Genomic DNA, 24,160 nt, shown 5'->3' with positions numbered 1-24,160 from the left:
CCGCAGCCACAACATGCTGTTGCACCCCCATTTCGGCGATGGAAAGCTGGACGGAGTGGTCACGCCAATTTGGATTCCATCTCGCCGCCTACAGAATTCAAGGTAACGAGCGGCAGCCTTTTCTTTTGGCCTGTGTCGGTGTGTCCACCTACCGTGTGATAGTGAAATTGTTTCCCTGACGCGACGTAGCAACTCTGTCCTACGAAGAAATTTTGTCGGCATTAGATGCATATTTCAAAGAAACAGTCAATGTAGTTGCAAAAAGGTATACGTTCTTTCGTACAAAACGTACGGCCGGTCAGACTAATAGGGAGTGGGTTGTAACATTGCAAGGCCTTACTCGGGATTGTGCTTTTGAGTGTGAATGTGGACTCCCTTATTCAGATACAATGGTGCGTGATGCAATTGCACAGAACGTTTCTGATGTTCGTATACGGGAACAGATTTTGAAACTAGTTAATCCGTCCCTTCAACAAGTGATAGACATATTGGATAGGCATGACACTTGACTTTGCTCAGGAATCATTTGCAACTTCGCCAGCCGTGTGTCACATTAACTGGCCCGTCGGGCGCACTGCACGGAACGGTAAACAGCCCTCGCGCCCGCCCGCGCAGCTGCCGCCAAGCTCTCAACCAAATGTGCCGCGTAAGCGAGCAAATGCAGTTCTAAAATCATGCCCACGATGTGCTACTACACATTCGCGTGACAATTGCCCGTCACGCCAAGCTATTTGCTTTTACTGTAATAAGAAAGGACATGTTCAAAGTGTTTGCCAGAAAAAGCTCAGATCAGACAATCACAACCATTCCAGGCCCTTTGCTTCACGCCGGAATCGAACCAAGGACACTCAGGCTTGTGAACCTTCGCCCATGGACATTCATGTAGTTAATTCCACTCCACCCAGTGCCACTTTCTCTAACAGTGACTGTGTTCGTCCCACAACTAGTGTGCGTCGACGTCGCCGGAAATCCCGTCAAGTCACGAGTGCTTCTGTACCCGTATCAGTTCCAATTGCACGAGACAGTCGCTCTTGTCGTCAGCAGGACAATAAACTTTTTGTAGACTTGGACTTTCATGGCCACGTGATACCATTCCAGCTCGATACCGGAACTGCAGTTTCATTGATCAATCACGACATGTACAAACAACTGGGCAAACCTCCGTTGCGTGCCGCAAAGGTTACGTTACATAGTTATTCAGGTCAGAATATCCCTGTGTTAGGACAGTGCAGCCTTCTTGCAACATACAAGGGACAAACAAAACTTGTGTCATTTTACGTTCTTCGTTCTTCTTCTGCAGTGAACTTGTTTGGTTTAGATTTATTTCAGTTGTTTAACTTGTCTATAGTCAATCAGGTCCTATCAGTGAACCAGACTGTGCCTTCAGCCAGTGTTTCTTGGCTATATGAAGAATTTGCAGACATTTTTGCACCGGGCCTTGGTTGCGCTAAGAACTATGAAGCACATTTGGAACTGAAAGTAAACGCGCAACCGAAATTTTTCAGAGCGCGCAATGTTCCCCACACATTGCGTGATGAGGTCGCAAGAACATTACGCGATTTAGAATCACAAGGTGTAATTGAACATGTGCAGGCTTCTCTCTGGGCCTCACCCTTCGTAATTTTGCCAAAACCTTCCGGAAAATTGAGACTTTGTGTGGACTTGAATCCACAACTAGTGATTGCAACTTTTCCTTTACCCCGCCCGGAAGATCTTTTTGATAAACTGTGCCCGGGTAAATACTTTTCGAAGTTGGACCTAGCAGATGCGTACTTGCAAATACCAGTGGACGACGAATCCCAGCGCGTCTTGGTGGTTAACACGCATCTTGTTTTGTACCGATTCAAAAGACTGCCATTCGGGTGAGCATCCGCCCCTGCATTGTTTCAGCAATATTTACAAACTGTTTGTGCGTCGGTCCCTACTGCAGCAAACTATCTGGACGATATTGTGATCTCCGGAAAGACGGAAGAAGAACATTTAGCCAATCTCAGAACATTATTTCAGGTATTCCGACAAAATGGTCTTCGCTTGCGGAAGGACAAATGTGTGTTTTTTGCTCGTGACTTTGGGACATGTAATCAATGCCCAAGGCATACATCCGAGTCCAGAGCACCTCCGTGCCATACACGACTTGCCTTCGCCACAGAATTTGAAGCAGCTACAGAGTGTGTTGGGAAAAATTAACTATTACACGCGGTATATCCCGCATGCCTCTTCCATTTCAGCACCGCTTCATCGCTTATGCCGTAAAGGTGTTCCGTTCGTCTGGACGACGGAATGCAAACGCGCCTTTCGCCAGTTGAAATCGGCGTTGCCTTCTAATACTTGCCTTAAGCCATTCGATCCCCAGAAACCCCTTTTGTTGATGGTAGATGCATCGGATTTCGGGATCGGTGCTGTGCTTGCGCACAAAGATGGATCGCATGATCGCCCTATTGCCTTTGCGTCAAAATTGCTCTGGTCTGCGCAAAGAAATTATTCACAGATCGAGAAAGAAGCTTTGGCTCTCGTATTTGGTGTTACTAAGTTCCATGATTTCTTGTATGGTCGTCATTTTACCATCATCACAGACCACAAACCTTTTACATCACTTTTTCATCCAAACAAGCCTGTACCTCTGCGTACAACGCAGAAATTTATTCGCTGGTCTATTTTCCTCTCGCAGTACCGCTACGATATCTTGTATCGGTCCACTGCTAAGCACGGAAACGGTGATGCGTTGTCCCGTTTGCCTGTTGCTGAGGATAGAGCATTCGATTCTTCCGAACTTGCTTGCCTGTTCATTGATGCGGAAACCGATGACGTGGTCGAATCGTTTCCAATTGATTTTCGTCGTGTTGCTACAGCCACAGCTGCTGACCCTGTCCTTGCTACCGTTTTGCGTTTTGTTGCTACGCAATGGCCTTGGTCAAAGTCGCGGATCGAGGATCCGTTGGTTCGCCGATTTTTAGCTCACAAGGAGAGACTTTTGTACGACGTGGTGTTTTGTTGTTGCGTTCTGATAATGATTAGTCCAGAGTCGTGGTCCTACGTTCGTTACAGTCCTCTGTTTTACGGCTTCTTCACCAAGGACATTGGGGTATAGTGCGAACGAAACAACTTGCTCGTCAGCACTGTACTTGGTTCGGAATCGATGCTGCGATTACGAAATGTGCTCTTCTTGCATGGCGTGTGCCGAACAACAATCCACACCGGCGCGGAAATTCTTTGCATGGCCGAAAGCCACTTCCCCTTGGCAACACTTGCACCCCAATTTTGCTGGTCCATTCTGGAATGCTCGATGGTTGGTTGTGGTCGATTCTTTCAGTAATTTTCCTTTTGTTGTCCGGATGTCTTCCACGACGTCATCTGCCACCATCCAAGCGTTATCTGCTATCTTTTGCATTGAAGGTCTTCCACAGACTATTGTTTCCGACAATGGCCCACAATTCACGTCCGCAGAATTTCAGTCTTTCTGCAGGGCCAATGGTATTCAACATCTGACATCCGCGCCGTTTTCGCCTCAGTCAAACGGTGCCGCTGAACGATTGGTACGGACTTTCAAGTCACAGATGTTGAAGTTGAAAGAGTCGCATTCTCGGGAGGACGCGTTGTTGCTCTTTTTGTCCTCGTATCGCTCTCAGCCCCAAGATGGTCGCTCGCCGGCTGAGTTGCTCCACGGTCGTCCTCATCGAACCTTGATGTCTTTGCTGCATCCGCCGCATCAGGTTCCTGTGCAGCGGCAGACTCTTGCTTTTGCTCCAGGCGACGTTGTATTCTATTGCAACTATCGAGGTTCACGGCGTTGGCTCGCAGGGCGCATTCTTCGCTGCCTCGGCCGCGCGATGTATTTCGTTTTGGGGGCCTCTGGTGAGGTGCGTCGGCATCTCAATCAGCTGCGCCTCTGTCGTCGCACGGGTTCTGCCGCTCCCCGTCTGCTTTCAGCGATGGGGCCATCCGGTCAGCGCCCTGGGGACCCATCTACTGGCTCGCCTCGTCCCCAGGTGTAACCGACACTGCCTTCCAATTTGCCCCATGGCGACGCGCCGCCGCCTGTTCTCCCGCCGGCGCCGCCCGCAGTGTACGCGTCGCTGCAACCGCCTGGCGCCTCCCTGGATCACGCGCTGCCGATCGCTTCCCGTGACCAGATGTCCTCCGCCATGGACCTCTTGCCCGCTCCGGACCACTTGGCGTCTTCGCGCGTCGGGGTACCCGACGCGATGGGGGTCGACCCTTCGGCCCCTCCTGTCTCTTTACGGGCGCATACACCACATGTTGGTGTGCACCCTGGACTAGGTTTTCAGGCGTTTCCTAGCTCCCCTCGGACCAAATGGCCGGGTGCGGGTGGCACAGCCTCGCCTGTTGTTAGGCTCCCCACCTCATCGCATACGCCAACATGGGGTCCTCCCCACGGCGGGCGGAAGCCTTATAACACGACCGTTCGCCGATTTGCGGGGGAGGAATGTGGTGTCACCGCCAGACACCACACTTGCTAGGTGGTAGCTTTAAATCGGCCGCGGTCCATTAGTACATGTCAGACCCGCTTGTCGCCACTGTCAGTGATGGCAGACCGAGCGCCACCACACGGCAGGTCTCGAGAGACTTACTAGCACTCGCCCCAGTGGTACGGACGACTTAGCTAGCGATGCAACACTGACGAAGCCTCGCTTATTTGCAGAGAAGATAGTTAGAATAGCCTTCAGCTAAGTCAATGGCTACGACCTAGCAAGGCGCCATTAACAGTTGCTATCATTTATACCGTACCGTCAAGAACGATGTATACAAATGATGGATTAAGTATTCCAGCAGCTACGTACTTTTCTTTATAGCATTCATTCCGTATCCTGTTTCAGACCTCACGCCAGCCTGCGTGAGTTTAACGCGTGCATTTCGGCCTCCTCTCTCAATTAGTGTGCGTAGTGTTGGCTAACTGGCAACACTACAGTTACTATCGCTGATACAGCTAAGCACCGCACTTCCAGCAGTCACAAGCGGGAGAAGGCACTGCTCATACGCGACACTACTGCGCATTCGCATAAGCCTGCTGGTAACTGCTAAAACAATCTAATGTAAACCGTTGTGACGTCACGCTTATCAGAAGCAGTTTGTTGTTACAAAGCATTGCATAGGCTTCATCCTAAAGCCTTTGATACATTTTGCTGTTGGCAGCTGCTTGTGAGTGCACTGTGGTTTGTTCTAAACGGCGAATTTCCTTTGCAACTTAAGTTTTATTTTGTTTTTTCCCCTCATTTAGGTTTTATTGCTGCAGTAATATTTTGCAGTAGTGGGCTAAAGTAAAATCCATTATTAGAGTATCAATTCTTACCAGGCAAAACCACAAAAATTTAACTGAAAATTGAAAAAATTAAAATTCCCGGAATTCTAAAAAAATCATAGTTTTTCCCGGTTTTCTCCTGGGGCGTATACACCCTGTTTCAGGTCAAGCAAATACATCCAAGTTTTATCTCCCGTTATGATATTTTATATAGATTTTGCTTTCCCTCAGATGAATTTTAAGTATTTGTTTCCACTAACTGAAATGAACTTATTCTTGAGATTCGGCTGAACTGTGAAGAATCCAGTGTGAACTTTTTTTCACAGGTAATTCTTTGCGCAACAACTAGTGTATGGCTAAGTCTTTCCTGTAGATTACTGGTAACCAAGAGTTAGGCATTTACAAAATGTGTAAAGAATTATCGAAATAATACCTTCACATGAAATTTTCACCTTTTGACAACATTTCTTTCAACATTCCACTAGCACCACATAGATGTCATTTTTTAAACGTTGAAATGTGATCCTTGTACAGACTGGCAGTGTGCCTTCATTTCACCCCTTTCTTCCTCCCCAAGTTTGCACTGAGCTATCTTTGCACAACTTTCCTGATGTTAACATTTTCACGGAGGAATGGTTCCACAAACCCGTGATAGAAAACATCATACTGAATTGTCATTACGGATATTTATCGGATGATGACGATTATGGGTAGGTAGACTTAGTAATATCAGACTCCCTTCAGCATACTGGCAAATAAATATAAATAGCTGGTAAAAATGCTGTTTAGCCTAGAATCTATTAACTGTGTCTGCTGGTAGGAAATTTTCCAGGAGTAATGACACAGATATTCTGTCAGGCCAAATTAAGTAACTACACAACACCTAACGGGCATCTAATCCATAGCACATTTGAAAGAAAAGGTGGGTAATACTCAGTGTTGTTAAAGTTATGCCTTTTTATTCCCATTTACTATTTGTATCACAAATAACTGATTTCTTAACTGTATAACCACTAGAAATAGGCTTTAACATAACAGTAAAGAAACATAAGTACAATATCTTCTACACAGTAACTGCTCACCTGATGTGCTAAAGCAACATTTTCAGCCAAATGATTCTGGATCAGGGATGAAAGTCGTTTTGTTACGAGATTTGATGAAGCTGTATTTTCACTTAATGTCAACAGACTTTCATGTCTTTTCTGTATACCTTCATCTGAAAATAAAAACACATTCCCTGCAAATGTCTTTCACCTAATAAGATCTACATAGTTGACATGAATGTACATTTAGTTATTAGTGCAACCACAAATTTTGCACACGTACAATAAGAACTTTCGAGTTACGAACTTGGGGTAAACTGTAAGCTACTCAGGAAATGTGGTACATAGGCTACACAGTATAAATCTGGATACTAATCAGAATTTTCAGAAATTATGGTACCTTCATACAATGGCTCCTGCAAAAATTCCCATATTTTTCTAAGCTTAGGTAGAAAGTCCAACATACAATTCTCACTGGTCATCTAACAAAATGTGCAAGTAGAAAAGATCATTGCTGTGTTAACACAAACAAGTTGTTGTGACTTAACTTTAATACTGTGTGTGGAACCATGTAAGTGAACATGAAGGGCATTGGAAACTAAGCAAAATCCAAACAATTTGTTTCCAGTGAATATACTACACTGGAGATGAAAACTGTTCCATCTACAGGAAAAGTAAATTTTTTATTTAAACAAACAAAGAAAGAGATAGATAGAGAGAAAAGGGGTGGAAGGAATTGTAGGTCATTACAGATGTAGAATAAGATTGCGTAGGAAAGGATAAAGAAGAAAATCTGTTGAGAAACTTTTTTAAAAGGAAACACCCTGCCATTTGTGTTAAGTGATTTAAGGAAACTACAGGAAACCAAAATATGAATTTGAACAGCCTTCGTTGATTTGAATATTCTCCGTCCAGAGAGTAGCTGCATGAGTAGGACCAAAAAAAGTGTTCTTCAATGTTAACACTAATTACATAAACAGACTTATTTCACATATTTTCAACAACAGAATCGTTCAAATGATCTATGGGAAATGTTACTAACTAGCAGTTCCAGAGTAACATCACTGTGCAATTTACATCACAATAATTTTTTGGAATGTGAATAATCAGACAGTATCACTAGACAATATTACAATAAAATATTGGACTGTGTCCACTGGGTGAACAGAAAAAAAGAGCATAAGTGGGGGAAAGGGGATGGAAAAGAGGGGGAGGCAGGGGACAGGGTGGGGGAGGCAGGTGGAAGTGTGACAAGGAAAGGGGGGAGGGGGGTGCGAGATTGGCTGGAGGGGGGAGGGGTGGTGCGAGATTGGCTGGAGGGGGGAGGGGGGGTGCGAGATTGGCTGGAGGGGGGAGGGGGGTGCGAGATTGGCTGGAGGGGGGAGGGGGGTGCGAGATTGGCTGGAGGGGGGAGGGGGGGTGCGAGATTGGCTGGAGGGGGGAGGGGGGGTGCGAGATTGGCTGGAGGGGGGAGGGGGGGTGCGAGATTGGCTGGAGGGGGGAGGGGGGGTGCGAGATTGGCTGGAGGGGGGAGGGGGGGTGCGAGATTGGCTGGAGGGGGGAGGGGGGTGCGAGATTGGCTGGAGGGGGGAGGGGGGTGCGAGATTGGCTGGAGGGGGGAGGGGGGTGCGAGATTGGCTGGAGGGGGGAGGGGGGGTGCGAGATTGGCTGGAGGGGGGAGGGGGGGTGCGAGATTGGCTGGAGGGGGGAGGGGGGGTGCGAGATTGGCTGGAGGGGGGAGGGGGGGTGCGAGATTGGCTGGAGGGGGGAGGGGGGGTGCGAGATTGGCTGGAGGGGGGAGGGGGGGTGCGAGATTGGCTGGAGGGGGGAGGGGGGGTGCGAGATTGGCTGGTGGGGGGAGGGGGGGTGCGAGATTGGCTGGAGGGGGGAGGGGGGGTGCGAGATTGGCTGGAGGGGGGAGGGGGGGTGCGAGATTGGCTGGAGGGGGGAGGGGGGTGCGAGATTGGCTGGAGGGGGGAGGGGGGTGCGAGATTGGCTGGAGGGGGGAGGGGGGGTGCGAGATTGGCTGGAGGGGGGAGGGGGGGTGCGAGATTGGCTGGAGGGGGGAGGGGGGTGCGAGATTGGCTGGAGGGGGGAGGGGGGGGGTGCGAGATTGGCTGGAGGGGGGAGGGGGGGTGCGAGATTGGCTGGAGGGGGGAGGGGGGGTGCGAGATTGGCTGGAGGGGGGAGGGGGGGTGCGAGATTGGCTGGAGGGGGGAGGGGGGGTGCGAGATTGGCGATAGTGGGTGGGGTGTGTGAGATTGGCGGAAAGGGGCGGGGGGTGGGAGATTGGCGGAAAGGGGCGGGGGGTGGGAGATTGGCGGAAAGGGGCGGGGGGTGGGAGATCGGCGGAAAGGGGCGGGGGGTGGGAGATCGGCGGAAAGGGGCGGGGGGTGGGAGATCGGCGGAAAGGGGCGGGGGGTGGGAGATCGGCGGAAAGGGGCGGGGGGGTGGGAGATCGGCGGAAAGGGGCGGGGGGGTGGGAGATCGGCGGAAAGGGGCAGGGGGTGGGAGATCGGCGGAAAGGGGCAGGGGGTGGGAGATCGGCGGAAAGGGGCAGGGGGTGGGAGATCGGCGGAAAGGGGCAGGGGGTGGGAGATCGGCGGAAAGGGGCAGGGGGTGGGAGATCGGCGGAAGGGTTGCGGGGGATGGGAGATTGGCGAATGGGGTGGGAGGGGCGAATGGGGTGGGAGGGGCTAAGTGGGGAGGGGCGAAGGGGGGAGGGGCGAAGGGGGGAGGGGCGAAGGGGGGAGGGGCGAAGGGGGGAGGGGCGAAGGGGGGAGGGGCGAAGGGGGGAGGGGCGAAGGGGGGAGGGGCGAAGGGGGGTATGCGGGATTGGCTGGGAAGGAGAGCCCGCAAAGAAATATGAGAAAAACATGCTGCTGGTGAGGCCACACTTGGGCACTTGACAGAAGATGCGTATGGCACATCAGATGGTAGAGTGGGTTGACATAGTGATATAAATCAAGGAAGAAATAACTACAGAGCTACAGATTGGGACTAGGATCAAGGTTGTGTGGTGAGGAAAATGGCCAACTATGTAATTTAGAGGAGTCGGAAAGGGCATCAGGAGGAGAGGGGTTGTGAAGCAGGCTTGGGCACATCTTAGCAGTGGCCATTCATTCACGTGGACAGTTAGCTGGTGCTCATGCCCACATCAAGGGCTGCGCAGACACTGCAGCAGACACTGTGTATGGCACTACTTTCAAAGGTAGCATGTGTCTGGCAGGATTGGAGTAAAATGTGTTAGGTGGGTGCACAGGGCATGTCTTGGAACTTAGTATTCCACAGGGATGTGGCCCATAAGCTTCAAACTGGAGACAGGCATGGCATAGTAATGGATCAGGTAGTTGTTAAAGTAGGTGGCAGTGGACCACCTCTTTTGAGAGAGGTTTCTAATTTCACGATGCACGAGACATAGTAAAACCTCAGAGGATAGGATTATTTTAGTACTGGATAATATGTAGAGTGTTCCTTTGCAGCAAGTTCATGATTGTTGCCAGATAAGGGTCTCATGTGGAGATGGCAAGCGCAATCTATTTGTGGATGGACTTTGGAGGCTACTACATGCCTGTGAAGGTCTTGGTGAATCCTTCAGTGTTAACTGTATACGAGCAACTTTCAGTGGAAAAGGATAGCGGCTATCGAAGGAGTATACAGTTGATGGTTGATGGGCTTCATATGGATGATTTTTAGGTAACTATCAAGAGATTGATGTCATTTTCAGAAAGATAGCAGGCTGAGTTGAAGACAGTACTTGAGAGCATCAAGGCAAAATGCACACACAATGTTAACACTCTGGAGACCAACGTCAAGCTTAGCTCAGGCCGTTAAAAAGACCACACCCGAGTGTAAGTCAGGTCGCAATTTTCTTGATACACGAGTCACCTATTGCTTGTAAACTAGAATAATTTGGTATGAGAACAATGTACGGACATCTCACAACCTGAAATTTGGCTGGTGCTGCCTTCAGCTGTCAATATCTATAATTATTTCAAAACAACATTAGCGAACATTAACAGGTGCTGTGTAAAGGATGAGCCAGACCATAGGGGATTTTACTTTATTATATGAGCTTTCAAACGGTAACTTCATTTTTCTTCTTACAGCCAAACCTCGGCCAGCAGCATCGGCTGCCTGGAAATTCTTTTGTCCCATAGTCTAGTAACAGGAAGTCAGCACCAAGGAAGGGCGCCTTGACCACGCACCTCTCTCGTGTGCTGGCAAGGATATGCTATACGCTCTGGAAAGTTCCACTGCCGCCCCCGCGGGTTTCTCGGTCCTGACCAATCAGGGCGGAGAAAGCCGCGTGGTGCGTCGAAGATACTCGGCCACCCATTGCTGGGCCCGCTCTCTTGGACGCGCACCCTATAGCAGTGAACATCTCCTGCTTCTCCTGTTGCTGCGGTGCTGGGGGCTTAGTTTTTCGAGCCATCACGCCGCTCGAACTGGCCCGATTGGCAGATGCCAACTTTCGTTAGCTTCGTGAATTATGTTTCGACAAACTTTACACTCTGGCTCACCCTCGCCTCCCAAGGCCTGGCTATGTGACCCCTTTTTAACATGCTTTTGCCAATAAATTGCCTTTGACTAAATATTATCCTAATCATTCCATAACACCCACCACCTTCCCATCCACCCATCCTGTACAGCTGTCACGAATGTATTGGCCAATATGATAGATTGCACTGACATTATTTCGTGCATGTATTAATAAGGTTTCGCAGTTTGCTATAATTCCGATACAAATAGGTCGTGTTCATTGGGCAAGCGAGATCTTTTGGAATCTCAGAAGGAAGAAATTGCTCAATAAATTAATACACTCTTTCCTTGAGAGGATGCCTATTCTTCCTGTCTTCATTATTTTAAAATTTGTCATCTATCAAAGAATTAAAGTAAATATGAAAAATAACTCTTAAAGCTTGGCGTTTTTAGTACGTACTACTTTTGAAGGTACATCAATTACAAATGTGTCAGTAACGCTCTGAAGAATGTCATAAATGGCCAGTTTCTTAGGTCCACCATTCTTCTAAGTGGCCAGTCTCCAAAGTGTTAATATATGGTGGTATGCCAGTATGGTCAACAGTGATTAAAAAGATTCCAGGTGATAACTGTGTGGAGATGGTGGTACGTGTCTCTGATATACACTGAAGAGCCAAAGAAATAAGTACACCTGCCTAATACCGAGTAGAGCTCCCACGAGCACGCAGAAGTGCTGTAACACCACGTAGCATGAACTCGACTAATGTCTGAAGCGTTGCTGGAGGGAATTGACACCATGAATCCTACAGGACTGTCAATAAATCCGTAAGATACAAGGGGTGGAGATCTTTTCTGAACAGTGCGTTGCAAGGCATCCCACATAAGCTCAATAATGTTCGTATCTGGGGAGTTGGTGGATAGCAGAAGTGTTTAAACTCTGAAGTGTGTTCCTGGAGCATCTCTGTAGCAATTCTGGATGTGTGGGGTATCCGATTGTCCTGCTGGAATTCGCCAAGTCTGTTGGAATGCACTATGGACACAAATGGATTCAGGTCATCAGACAGGATGCTTATGTACATGTGACCTGTCAGAGTCGTATCTAAATGTATCAGAGGTCCCATATCACTCCAACTGCACACACCCCACACCATTACAGAAGCCTCCAGCAATTTTAACAGTTCCTGCTGACATGCAGGATCTATGGATTAGTGAGATTGTCTCCATACCCGTATACATCCACATGCTTGATAAAATTTGAAACGAGACTCATCCGACCAGGCAACATGCTTCCAGTCATCAACAGTCCAATGTCTGTATTGATGGGCCCAGGCGAAGCGTAGAGCTTGGTGTCGTGCAGCCATCAAAGGTTCACCAGTGGGCCTTCGGCTCCAAAAGCCCATAGAGATGATGTTTCATTGAGTGGTTCGCACGCTGACACTTATTGATGGCCCAGCACTGAAATCTGCAACAATTTGTGAAAGGTTTGCAGTTCTGTCACCATGAACGATTCTCTTCAGCCGTCATTGGTCCCGTTCCTGCAGGATCTTTTTCCGGCCGCAGCGCTGTCTGAGATTTGCCGTTTTACCAGATTCCTGATGTTCACGGTACTATCGTGAAATGCTCGTATGGGAAAAATCCCCACTTCATCATTACCTCGGAGATGCTGTGACCCACCGCTTGTGCGCCCACTATAACACCACGTTCAAACTCACTTAGACTGGTTACTGCTGCTACAGCGGCAGGTTATCAAGATTTAACAACTGCACCAGACACTTGTTGTCATATTGGCGTTGCCAACTGCAGTGCTGTATCCTGCATGTTTACATATCTCAACATTTGAATACGCATGCCTATACCAGTGTCTATGGCACTTCAGTGTATGTCTGCCTGTAATTATCTCTGTTATGAATATTCACATATTAACACTCTCTGTACCAGGCCTATTTTATTACTGCATCAAATCTAGTTTTTGGATTGTGGCAAATTTGGTACCATGTTGAAGCTGCACTTTTATACTTTCATTCTGTGCAAAAGAAACTACTTTGGAACGCACAGCTTTAAGGTACAGTTATAGAAATCACATAGTGTTTTTAAGAATTTAAGAGAATTTAGATAAGTCATACGGATAAGAGAATGCAACTGTTATTCACTTTTAACTAATATTATGGCACTACATAACCAGGGTGTATACGGGGACAAGGAAAAAAAATTCCTGGATTTTTCCCGGGTATCCCGTTTAAAAAATATGCTTTTTCCATACACTTTTTCTGTGTTAAGTGACAGTAGGTTTTCCATAGATTTTCCCTCAGAACTGTAAAACTTATCAATACTTTAAATGGTTAACGTTATACACACTCGCATAAGAACTTCCCGGAAAAAGAAAAGGCAGGGGAGAGAAGTTTTGGAAAGACCTTTACTGAAAAAAAAAAAGGAGAGAAGTTTTGGAAAGACCATTGATTTGCAGCTACATATACGATGCATATTTTCGTATTATGAAAGTATAAATTAGAATTGCACCAAACACAGAGCGTTATTTTCCGGAGCGTTGAAACCGTGGTTGCGATTTCCTTTTGTAAGCCAATCATATCTCATACCACGAGATCTTGCCAGCCGATGACAGCAGATATTCAGAGCATAGGACACGTGTTATACTGAGCCAATAGCAAGATCACTGGTTACCTAGCGCGAGCACACAAATAGGAAAAGTAAAAGGTTTACATTAATATACATAGTTTAGCTACTAGAGAAGCTAAGCTTTCATATATAATATTGGTCTCTACGATTAACAAGCTACAACAGAAGTTAAGCTTTCACGTGTAATATTGATCTTTTTTTGCGTGTGTTGTACTTTAAGGTACATCAGACAAACGTGCCAGTAAATTTAAAATTACGACATAAATGTGTGGGCTCGAAATTCTTGTAAGTGGCTGGTCCTCAAAGTGTTCAGTTTTAAACGCTCTGTGATTGAGAAATTCATCCCACTTTCTCGCACGTAACATAATTCATCTCGCGTAAAAAGAAATTTACTTTGAAAGAAATGCTTTTCGAACCACCGTTCGCAATACTATCCGGAGACTGTTAGAAATAGTTTCTATTTACCAGTTGCCAGAGAGCACCAGAAAACAGGCATTATTGCGCGTGCGCAGCTGCAGTGGTGTAGGAAGCCCGCATGTTCGTTATGTATAAAGCACTAAGAGAGCTTACATTACACCATAAAAGAAAAAGGGAATCAGAGGATACTCCCAAGGGCATCGTAATTTCGTAAACTGTACTAAAATGCATAATTCGGCTTGAAGTGCACATTGTTTTTTTCTAGATTCACAATGAAGTAGGTCCCATCTGATACTCTACGATCTCATTTTTGGTTGTTTATTATGGTAGAATATGATAACGTGCACTTTAAATTCAGTGGACTGTTGGAACTAGCCAATACTGTGGAATGAAACACTTCGTTTCAAATAAAATGGTTGCCTCAGCGGAAAGATTAATGAAGCCCAATTTCTTTAGCAAATTTGCAAAAATAACTTCACTGTTCTGCAAGGCGATTAATGCTTAACTGCTAATAACTCGGAAATAAAATTAAATCAGAAAACTGAAACTAATAATATATTTTTGTCCTCTGTAATTATGTGAATGTATTTTGATTCCCTCGATAGCTCCCATCCACAGAAATCAGTTTTGTTTTCATTTGACGTGGGAGCTGTAAACCAAGAGAAGCAGCGAAATCACTAAACGTCACTTAACGCAAACACGGGTCACGTGGAGACTACAACTACCCCCTACAACTCAGACAACTCTGCGCATGCGCGGGAAAAATTTTTCTCATTTGCATCTGGCTGTTTGCTGCTACTGCCCATACAGGTAACAGCCACACTTCAAGTAGTGGGAAGAGTGAGTAGGTACTGCTCATACACGAGTGAACTACGCATGCGCACAAGCCCTCTGGCAAGTGGTCAAACGAACCTAATGTGAACAGTTGTGACATCGTGCTCATAGCAAGCAGTTTATTGTTACAAAGAATTACACAGTCTTCGCCCTACGGCCTTTGACAAATTTTTGCGATTTTCCAGACACTTGTGGGTGTACGGTGTTTTGTTGTTGTAAATTGCACATCTCCTTTGCCACTATAGTTTTATTTTTGCCCCTCTTTTATATTTTATTGCTGCATTATCATTCTCCAGTAGCAAGATACAGTAATGTTCTTTGCTAGAGTATCATTTCATACCAGTCAAAATTATAAAAATTTAACTGAAAGCTAGAACAGTGAAAAATTCCCGGATTTACGAAAAATTCCCGGTTTTCTCCCAGATGAAAAAATTCCCGGGTTTTTCCCGGATCGTATACACCCTGATAACATCTTTCTGTCAGTCTACAATAACTGCATACAAATTTCACACAGAATCACAATTTTGAAGCAAGGTTGCAGGCGCAATGAAACACCACACTGTTCACATTTGTACCGTGTCTCTTTGCGAGAAACTTTGCTATTCTCTTTCTTGCTCCTGGAACTGCACATGTGATACACACGAGCAGCATATTTCTTTGTAGTTGGAGGTATGTGCTGCAAAAAAATGTCTCTTTGTTAGCCGACTTACAGTTCCTTCATTCCTTTATATGACTTCAAGTGTATCATCTTCAACAAGCTGAGGTGCAAGCACTGTTATGAAGTCTGTTATTGTGAGTTTCTTGTTGTGCACTGCATTGTATAGCCAAAAAGAATTTGATACTCCCATCAGCAGCAGATGGAAATATAATTTTCGCCACCATTTCACAGTTCTGTGCTGGAATGGATTGCACTGAAGGCGCTGGTCTCCAATATCCACTCCAATTTTATTCAGATTGTAATCCAATACCTAAAGTGGTTTCATTACTACAGACCTATTTTCCTTAGTAATGTGTACCAAATGTGGCCCGATGTCTTGTAGACAATGTATACACATCCCTCTTACCCTTCCACTTCATTTGCTAATACATTATCTTTACGCTGAAAAGACATTTCGCCCTCTTTCAGCATATTAGATACTAAAACTTTAGGTAATCCTTTCCTACATTTGTTCACAGTACCAACAGCTCCAGTACCTCAGCCAGTCTTTGAAAAAGCTCTGGAATGGAATACAATCTGTAAATACACAGTGTGACCTTTATTCAGTAAGCCGCCGTCAGGCAACAATTGCAGTACAACAGTGGGTGAAGAATTGTCAACAATATGCTTACCAGTGTAAACTTCATAGTTTACAACATACCCACTACTGGCTTCAGCAACAGCATAAACCTTCAGTTCATACTCATGAGGCTTATTTGCATGTAAACATGGAAGCTCACACGACCTTGAAATGGGCATATTCCTTCATCAATTGTCAGTTTTTCTGTGGGACAATATGCCTGGATACATCACTCCTTCAAATTATTATAATAACGTTAAACTTTATAAAGTGGGTGAAATCCATCTTCACCTGGTTTTCTCTCTTTAGAATTGTCAACAAGATGCAAGCACAACAGTATCTGAGTAAAACGCAAACGACTCCTAAGTTGGGGACAGAAGTTACAACTAAGGACAGGATTAGTGCTCCTGTGGTCCATAATTTTTGGCTTTTTTGAAATACTCATGTAGAAAAGCGTACCCAAGAAACGCCTCATCTCACTTGTAGTCACTGGCTTCCAGGAACTCAAAACTGAATTAGGCTTCATGTTATTTCCTCTTCTTTTCTTCTGGATTGTCTGTGATGCGTACAAATTTGTCTGTATCTTGAGTTCTTTTACGTCACTGTCAGTAAGGAACACTTTATTTTTTATCTGATAAATCGACATTTTAAAATATTTTAATATCAAAACAGATAAACACAATTATATTCAAACTCACAAAAATTACAAGGCAGAAAAAGAATGATATAAAGAAAAAATGGAAACAAATGAAAATTTCTACAATGATTAAAATGTAACACAGGAATAGAATTAAAAAATTACATTTAAACCAATTAACTGAATAAAAATAATTATCAAAGTCAATTTGGTGAAGATTTAAAAATAAAAAAGTTAAGGCACTTGAGATTCAAACCTATGAGCTTCACCACATGAAGGCCTTATGGTAGCTATTACACCATGCAACCAGGCTACATTAATCTTCTCCTTTAAAGCTATATCAACAGTCAGATAAAATTACCATTTTTTTTTTCCGTAAATTACTTGCAAACAAGGGCCCACCAGGGTGAATGGGTGCAGGGTGCGATATCTGGGATCTTAACTTACATCACTATGTAGACGTTTCAAAATGTCCATTCCACCAATGGGGACCTCTCCTTGTTAGTTAACGCCAAAAGAAACAAAACGGCATCAGATGCTGAAGTCACGTGGAGTATTAAGACAGCAAAATAGCTAGCCACCATAGAAGCAAAAGTATATTACATATTACATTTAAGAAACCTTGATAGCTGCAGTATCCTATTATTCAATGAGTAATGTTTTTTGGAGTTGCAAAGTAACCTTGCATTTTTAATCTCTGCAATAAAGAGCATGGCAAGTAGTAAATTATACAAATTGTATGGGCATCTACATCCCCGAACTACATAAAATGCAAATTGGAGGTGTCAGCAAGATTAACTAGAACAGAATCTGCAAAACTACTTCCTGAAAGCAGAAATAATATTAAAATTTATGAAAGCAACAGTCATGCTGAATCTGAACTGCTGAAAAACTTACCTATTGTTTTCATCATTTCAGCAAAGAAACTTTCATTCCTGTTTAAAAAATTAGCAAAGCCACACTGCATCTGTGCGCTTTTTGCGTCTATTTCTAAGCCGATGTCATGGCTGATGCGTACAATTTCTAGCTCAGTAGACCTAAAAAACCACAAAAATGTATGATTAACAGGGTAAAGTGTGTATTTATCAAATTATACATTATGTCTCCTACTGTCTGTATGATGGATGACCACCAACATTCCTTTGGGAATCACCAACTCATTGAACTGATTCAAGGAGAACCATTTTATTTAAGAACTAACATTTAACATTAATGAAGAAACACATTTATTTTATTTTAAATCTAATATTTCACTACACGGTAAGTGAGAAGTTACTTTCAAGTTCTTTTGCAGTGGTCATTTCTGCTATCAGCTGTTTGAAATTTGGTTGATAATTAATGAACACAGTTCACATCAGTTCACTTAAATGTACACCAATCTGTTCATGTTGATACTCCGATCAGACTAACCTCAAGTACTACTACTCAGCTTTTGATACAGTTTTTACTAACATATCAATGAAAATGATCGACTTTGGAAAGACAATGTAAACAGGATAGACAAAAAAATCTACACACCAGGCAGCAGCAAGAAAACACACATAGAAAGGTTTTTGGGGACTGTCGTGCCCTCTTCTGGAAGAATGGCTGAAGGAGAAGAAAGAGGGGTGAAGGAAAAAGACTGGTGAGGTTTAGGAAATGGGAAGCGTTCAGAAAAGTCACCCAGGACCCTGGGTCCGGTAAGTCTCCACTCTCACAGACTCTCACAGATTCCAGGTTACTTTCCTGACCTCTCCCCATTTCCTAAACCTTGCCAGTCCTTTTCCGTCAACCCTCTTCCTCCCCCTTCAGTCCTTCTGCCAGAGGGAGCCACTGGATCCAAAACATTGTAAATGTAAATACACTGATGAAAAAAAATTGGAAAACACCAAGAAGGAGATGTGCAACAAACATAAGTTTGCAGGCGTGTTTCTCCATCTGAAAGATGATGTTGGAAATTTCACAACAGTGGCATAAGAGTGGCGCTAACAGTGTCATTGTAAGGATGCAAATCAGGTTTGCTTTAAATACATACTGTAACAGTTGCGAGCGTTAATTATCTTTGAGATTAGATGTGGTGAGCTGATGTTAGTCGAGAATACCTGTAAGGCAACAAAGCCGACATTATCAGTACCTCAATGAGATTAAGCGAGATCATTTAATAGGATTGTATTTGGCATATGGCGCTGGTGAATAGTACTGCATCTCCAGCAGCAATCTTAGGAGCAGTTGGCACCACAGTGACACAACGAACTGTTACAAGTCAGTTATTTCACGGGCAGCTCCCAGCCAGATGCCGTGTATCTTGCATTTCACAGGCCCCAAACCACCGCCATTTGCTATTTCAGCAGTGTCAAGTGAGAGCTCATTTTTTTCTCTGTTATGATTTTTAGGGCTCAAAACTGCTGCGGTCATTAGCGCCCGGTCTGTGGTGTAGGAAAAGGTAAGAAACGAAACTGGAAACCAGCAGCAATGGCAACAAAACTCAAAAAATTGGAGAAACTAAAAACAGAAGGAAAGCTTTAAAACACCAATATAGAAGAGGGTTGGTTGTCCCCAAAAAGAGCTTCAAATGACTGACGTCATCTCACTGGCACTAATAAACTCGAGAACGCTATCAGCTGAGCGCGTGTCATCTGCTAAAATTGACGATATATCAGGCGACAGCTATAGACGGGTGCGTAACGGAGTAAAATAGGGCCACTCAAGTAAAAGGTGTCTTACCGTCCACAGCTGAGAGCAGTGGGGACAGAGTGGGGGAGGATCGCCGCTTAAAAGATGTCGATGGCTGAAAAGACAGTGCCCTATCCAGAGTCTAATTAAAATTACCTCCTCCCGACGACGCGTTCGGGAGGAAGAGGTCCAAGCACAGGGAAGAGCTTTCACATCCCGCAATTTATTATTGGGAAGTGTCGGCCAATGTGCGTGCCATAAAAGAACAACACGACGACATAAAACGCGCCGTAGATCGGCGAAGAGAATCATGCGAAGAAGAGAGACTGCTGCCTTGGCCGCTATATCGGCCGCCTCATTTCCACAGATACCAACGTGTGCTGGGATCCAGAGGAACACCACAGACACACCCCCCAAGTGGAGGCAGTCCTGAATCCGATGGTCCAGAGGGTGTAGGGTAGAGAGCTTGGAGACTGAGGAGAGAGCTGAGAGAATCTGAACAGATAACATACTGTATCCACTGATGGCGACGGATGTATTGGACAGCCTGGAGAACAGCGAAAAGCTCCGCAGTATAAACCGAACACTGGTCGGGAAGACGAAATCGATGTGGGGTGTTGCCAACAATATAGGCACTCCCAAGACCTAACGATGTTTTTGAGCCATCAGTGTAAATAAATGTGGCATCCTTCATTTGTGCGCATAGAGCAGCAAATGCCCGACGATAAACAAGTGAAGGGGTACCATCCTTAGGAAACTGACAAAGGTCACGGAGCAGGCAGGTACAGGGACAGAGCCAAGGCGGTGCTGTACCCCAAGTCGTCAAGAAAGTTTTAGGAAAGCGGAAGGAAAGAGAATGGAGCAGTTGACGGAAGCGCACTCCCGGTGGTAGTAGGGAGGAAGGGCAGCCTGCATACCCTAAATCCAAGGAGGTGTCGAAAAAATGTCATGGGCCGGATTTGCAGGCACGGAAGACAGATGGCTAGCATAACGGCTCAGAAGGACAGCTCGCCGATTGGATAGCGGAGGTTCAGCAGTCTCAGCATAAAGGCTTTCCACAGGGCTGGTGTAAAAAGCTCCAGTCACTAAACGTAATCCACGGTGGTGGATAGAGTCGAGACGCCGAAGAATAGACGGCCGAGCAGAGGAGTAAACTATGCTTCCATAGTCCAATTTCGAGCGCACTAAGGCGCGATAGAGGCGGCGAAGGACCACTCGGTCCACTCCCCAGGAGGTACCATTCAGGACACGGAGGGTGTTGAGGGATCGCAGACAGCGAGCCGAAAGATAGGAAACGTGGGAGGACCAGCACAGTTTTCTGTCAAACATAAGACTCAAGAATTTAGCGACGTCCAAAAACGGAAGGTTGACAGGTCCTAGATGTAAGGAGGGTGGAAGAAACTCCGTACGATGCCAAAAATTAACACAAACGGTCTTACTGGGAGAAAAGCGGAAGCCGGTTTCGATGCTCCAAGAGTGGAGGCGATCGAGACATCCTTGAAGACGTTGTTCAAGAAGGCTGGTCCATTGAGAGCTGTAGTAGATCGCAAAGTCGGTCCACAAAGAGGGAGCCTGAGACATCAGGAAGGAGACAATCCATAATTGGATTTATGGCAATGGCAAACAGTACAACACTTAGCACAGAGCCCTGGGGGTACCCCGTTCTCTTGGGAGAAAGTACGGGAGAGAGTAGTGTTCACCCGCACTCTAAATGTGTGCCCTGCCATAAAGAAGAAAAAGGGGCAGCCGACCTCAAAAGCCCCAAGAGAACAGTGTGCGGAGGATACCTGTCCTCCAACAGGTATCGTATGCTCTCTCCAGATCAAAAAATATTGCTACTGTTTGGCATTTCCAGAGAAAATTGTTCATGATATAAGTGGACAGAGAAACAAGATGGTCAACTGCAGAACGATGCTTTCGGAAACTGCATTGGGCAGGTGTTAAAAGACTGCGGGACACCGGCCACCAAGCTAAACGGCAATTCACCATATGCTCCAAAACCTTACATACACTACTCGTGAGAGAAATGGGGTGATAGCTAGAGGGGAGATGTTTGTCCTTTCCAGGTTTCGGAACAGGAACGACGATAGCCTCCCGCCAGCGTCTGGGAAAAGTACTGTCGGTCCAAATTCGATTATAAAGGGCGAAGGAGGTAATGCAGACTATGGTACGATAAATGCAGCAACATTTGGATGTGGATATCATCCGGTCCTGGGGCGGAGGAGCGAGAAGAAGAGAGTGCATGTTGGAGTTCCCGCATGGAGAAAACAGTACTGTAGCTTTCGTGATTTTGAGAGGAGACAGTAAGAGGTTGCACTTCCGCTGCATGTTTCTTCGCGAGAAACGCTGGCGGGTAATTTGAAGAGCTCGAAATCTCAACAAACTGTTGACCCAATGAGTTAGAAATTGCGACGGGGTCCACTAATGTATCACGAGCAACAGTGAAAATGGTTCAAATGGCTCTGAGCACTATGTGACTTAACTTCTGAGGTCATCAGTCGCCTAGAACTTAGAACTAATTAAACCTAACTAACCTAAGGACACCACACACATCCATGCCCGAGGCAGGATTTGAACCTGCGACCGTATTGGTCGCTCGGTTCCAGACTGTAGCGCCTAGAACCGCACAGCCACTTCGGCCGGCGTGCGACAGTGAGCCCAGAGACGGGGAGAAACTAGGCGCGCCAGACAACCGTCGAATCCGATTCCAAACTTCCGAGGAGGGAGTGAAGGCATTAAATGAGCTAGTAAAGAAGTCCCAGCTTGCCTTCTTGCTATCGCGGATGACGCGACGGCATCGCGCATGGAACTGCTTGTAGCGGATACAGTTAGCCAAAGTAGGATGGTGTCTGAAAACGCGAAGAGCATGTCGCCGCTCACGTATTGCGTCACGGCATGCCTCGTTCCACCAAGGAACTGGGGGGCACTAGGACAATTCGGAGGTGCGAGGTATTGAACGTTCCGCAGCTGTAAGAATAACGTCTGTAATATGAGTGACCTCATCGTCGCCGCTGGGAAAGTGACGGTCATCTAATGTCGCTAGAGACGAAGAAAGTGTCCAATCGGCTTGGGCAAACTTCCAGTGTCGCGGGCGCATATATGGCAGTTGTGGATGCAATCGAAGGACGCATGGAAAGTGGTCACTCGAGTGTGTATCAGCAAGGGCGAACCATTCGAAGCGCCGAGCTAGCGGAACAGTACCGACCGAAAGGTCAAAATGAGAGAAATTTTGCGTGGAGGCAGACAAAAATGTAGGGTTCCCAGCGTTGAGGCTAACAAGATCCGCTTGGTGGAAGACGTCTATCAATAGTGAGCCACATGGACAAGGATTTGGAGATTCCCAAAGCGGGTGGTGGGCACTGAAGTCCCCAACCAGCAAATAGGGGGGTGGAAGCTGACCAAGAAGATGAAGGAGATCAGCTCGTGCCATTGGTGTGGACGATGGAATTTATACAGTACAAAGAGAGAAGGTGTATCCAGAAAGGGAAAGACGGACAGCGACTGCTTGGAAGGAAGTGTTTAACTGGATTGGGTGATAATGGAGAGTATCATGGAGAAGAATCACAAGTCCTCCATGTGCTGGAGTGCCTTCAACAGAGGGGAGATCAAATCGGACTGACTGAAAATGGGGGAAAACAAAGCGTGTCCTGAAGACAGAAGATGACCGGCGAGCAGAATCTTAAGAGGATCGACAATTCATCCTGATTGGCCCAAATGCCGCAGATATTCCAGTGGATAATGGACATAAGGTGGACAGAAAATGGAAGAATGTGACCAATGTTGCCGTCAACTCAACGACTGCTCAGAGCTTGCGACCGAAAGCGTGGAACGGCATTCAGCCGAAGGCAGAAGATCCTGATCCATAGGTTGTTCAGGAGCAGCTCCTGCCACCAGCAATTGATCGGCCACCAGCAGTGCGCCTCAGCGACACAGAAGATGGCCGAGGGCGGCTACCGCCAGATGGTGCTGTAGAAGAGAGACGCCATGGCCGAGACGGAGAGGAACTGGGTTTCTTATTAGCCTTCTTGGAAACAGGATGTTTAGATGGAGGAACCGATGGTTGTGAAGTTGGGGTACGTAAAAAATCTTTGCGACTAGGCTCTTTTTGGAAGTCCAGGTGTCTGACTTTTGGGCTCGAGATTTAGCAGAACCCAATGAAGGGTGAGCCCTAGAGTGAGCAGGCGAAAGTGTGGAGGTTGAACGGGCGATCTTTGAGCTGGATGATCTGACGACCGTGGCACTAAAGGTGAGATCACAAGTCTGCGTGGCCACCTCCTTTGTTGGCCGAGGAGAGGCAAGGACAGTGCTGTATTTACATGTCTGAGGCACAGTGGGCTTTCGACTGGCGAATAATTTTCAAGCAGCAAAGGTCGACACCTTTTCCTTCACTCTGATTTCCTGAATGAGCTTTTCATCTTTAAAAATGGGGCAATCTCTAGAGGAAGCAGCGTGGTCACCCATACAGTTGATGCAACGAAGGGATGGAGGTGGACAAGCACCCTCATGGGTATTCTTGCCACACGTAACACATTTGGCCGGATTGGAACAGGACTGGCTAGTATGATTGAACCGCTGACACCGATAGCAACACGTAGGGTTTGGGATGTAAGGGTGAACGGAAATTATCTCGTAGCCCGCTTTTATGTGCGATGGGAGTTAAACTCTGTCAAATGTCAAGAAGACAGTGCGGATTGGAACGATGTTTGTGTCAACCCTTTTCATGACCATGAACAGCTGTTACGCCCTGGTCAGACAGATAGTGTTGAATTTCCTCGACTGACAATCCGTCGACGGAGCGTGTATAAACGACCCCACGTGAGGAATTTAAAGTGTGGTGCGCTTCTACCAGGACAGAGAAGGTGTGTAGCAGTGAAGTACGCAGCGATTTTTGTGCCTGGAGGGCACTGACTGTTTCTAACAACAAGGT

The 24,160-nt window shown here is 46.2% G+C and overlaps 1 protein-coding gene across 1 annotated transcript in view; it reads right to left on the bottom strand.

Annotated features, from left to right (window-relative positions):
• Positions 1 to 24,160, bottom strand: part of LOC126215267 (uncharacterized) — a 116,126-nt gene that overhangs the window by 43,564 nt on the left and 48,402 nt on the right. Inside the window, exons 6-7 of the mRNA XM_049941951.1 lie at positions 17,479 to 17,618; positions 6,340 to 6,473 (exon numbers count right to left, since the gene is read on the bottom strand). Of these exons, the coding sequence (XP_049797908.1) occupies positions 6,340 to 6,473; positions 17,479 to 17,618 (274 nt within the window). The remainder of the gene's footprint in view (positions 1 to 6,339; positions 6,474 to 17,478; positions 17,619 to 24,160) is intronic.

Source organism: Schistocerca nitens, chromosome 12 (genome assembly GCF_023898315.1).
Source record: "Schistocerca nitens isolate TAMUIC-IGC-003100 chromosome 12, iqSchNite1.1, whole genome shotgun sequence".
NCBI lineage: Eukaryota > Metazoa > Arthropoda > Insecta > Orthoptera > Acrididae > Schistocerca > Schistocerca nitens.
The sequence above is the reverse complement of the archived record's forward strand: the minus strand, read 5'-3'. Positions and strand labels throughout refer to the sequence as shown.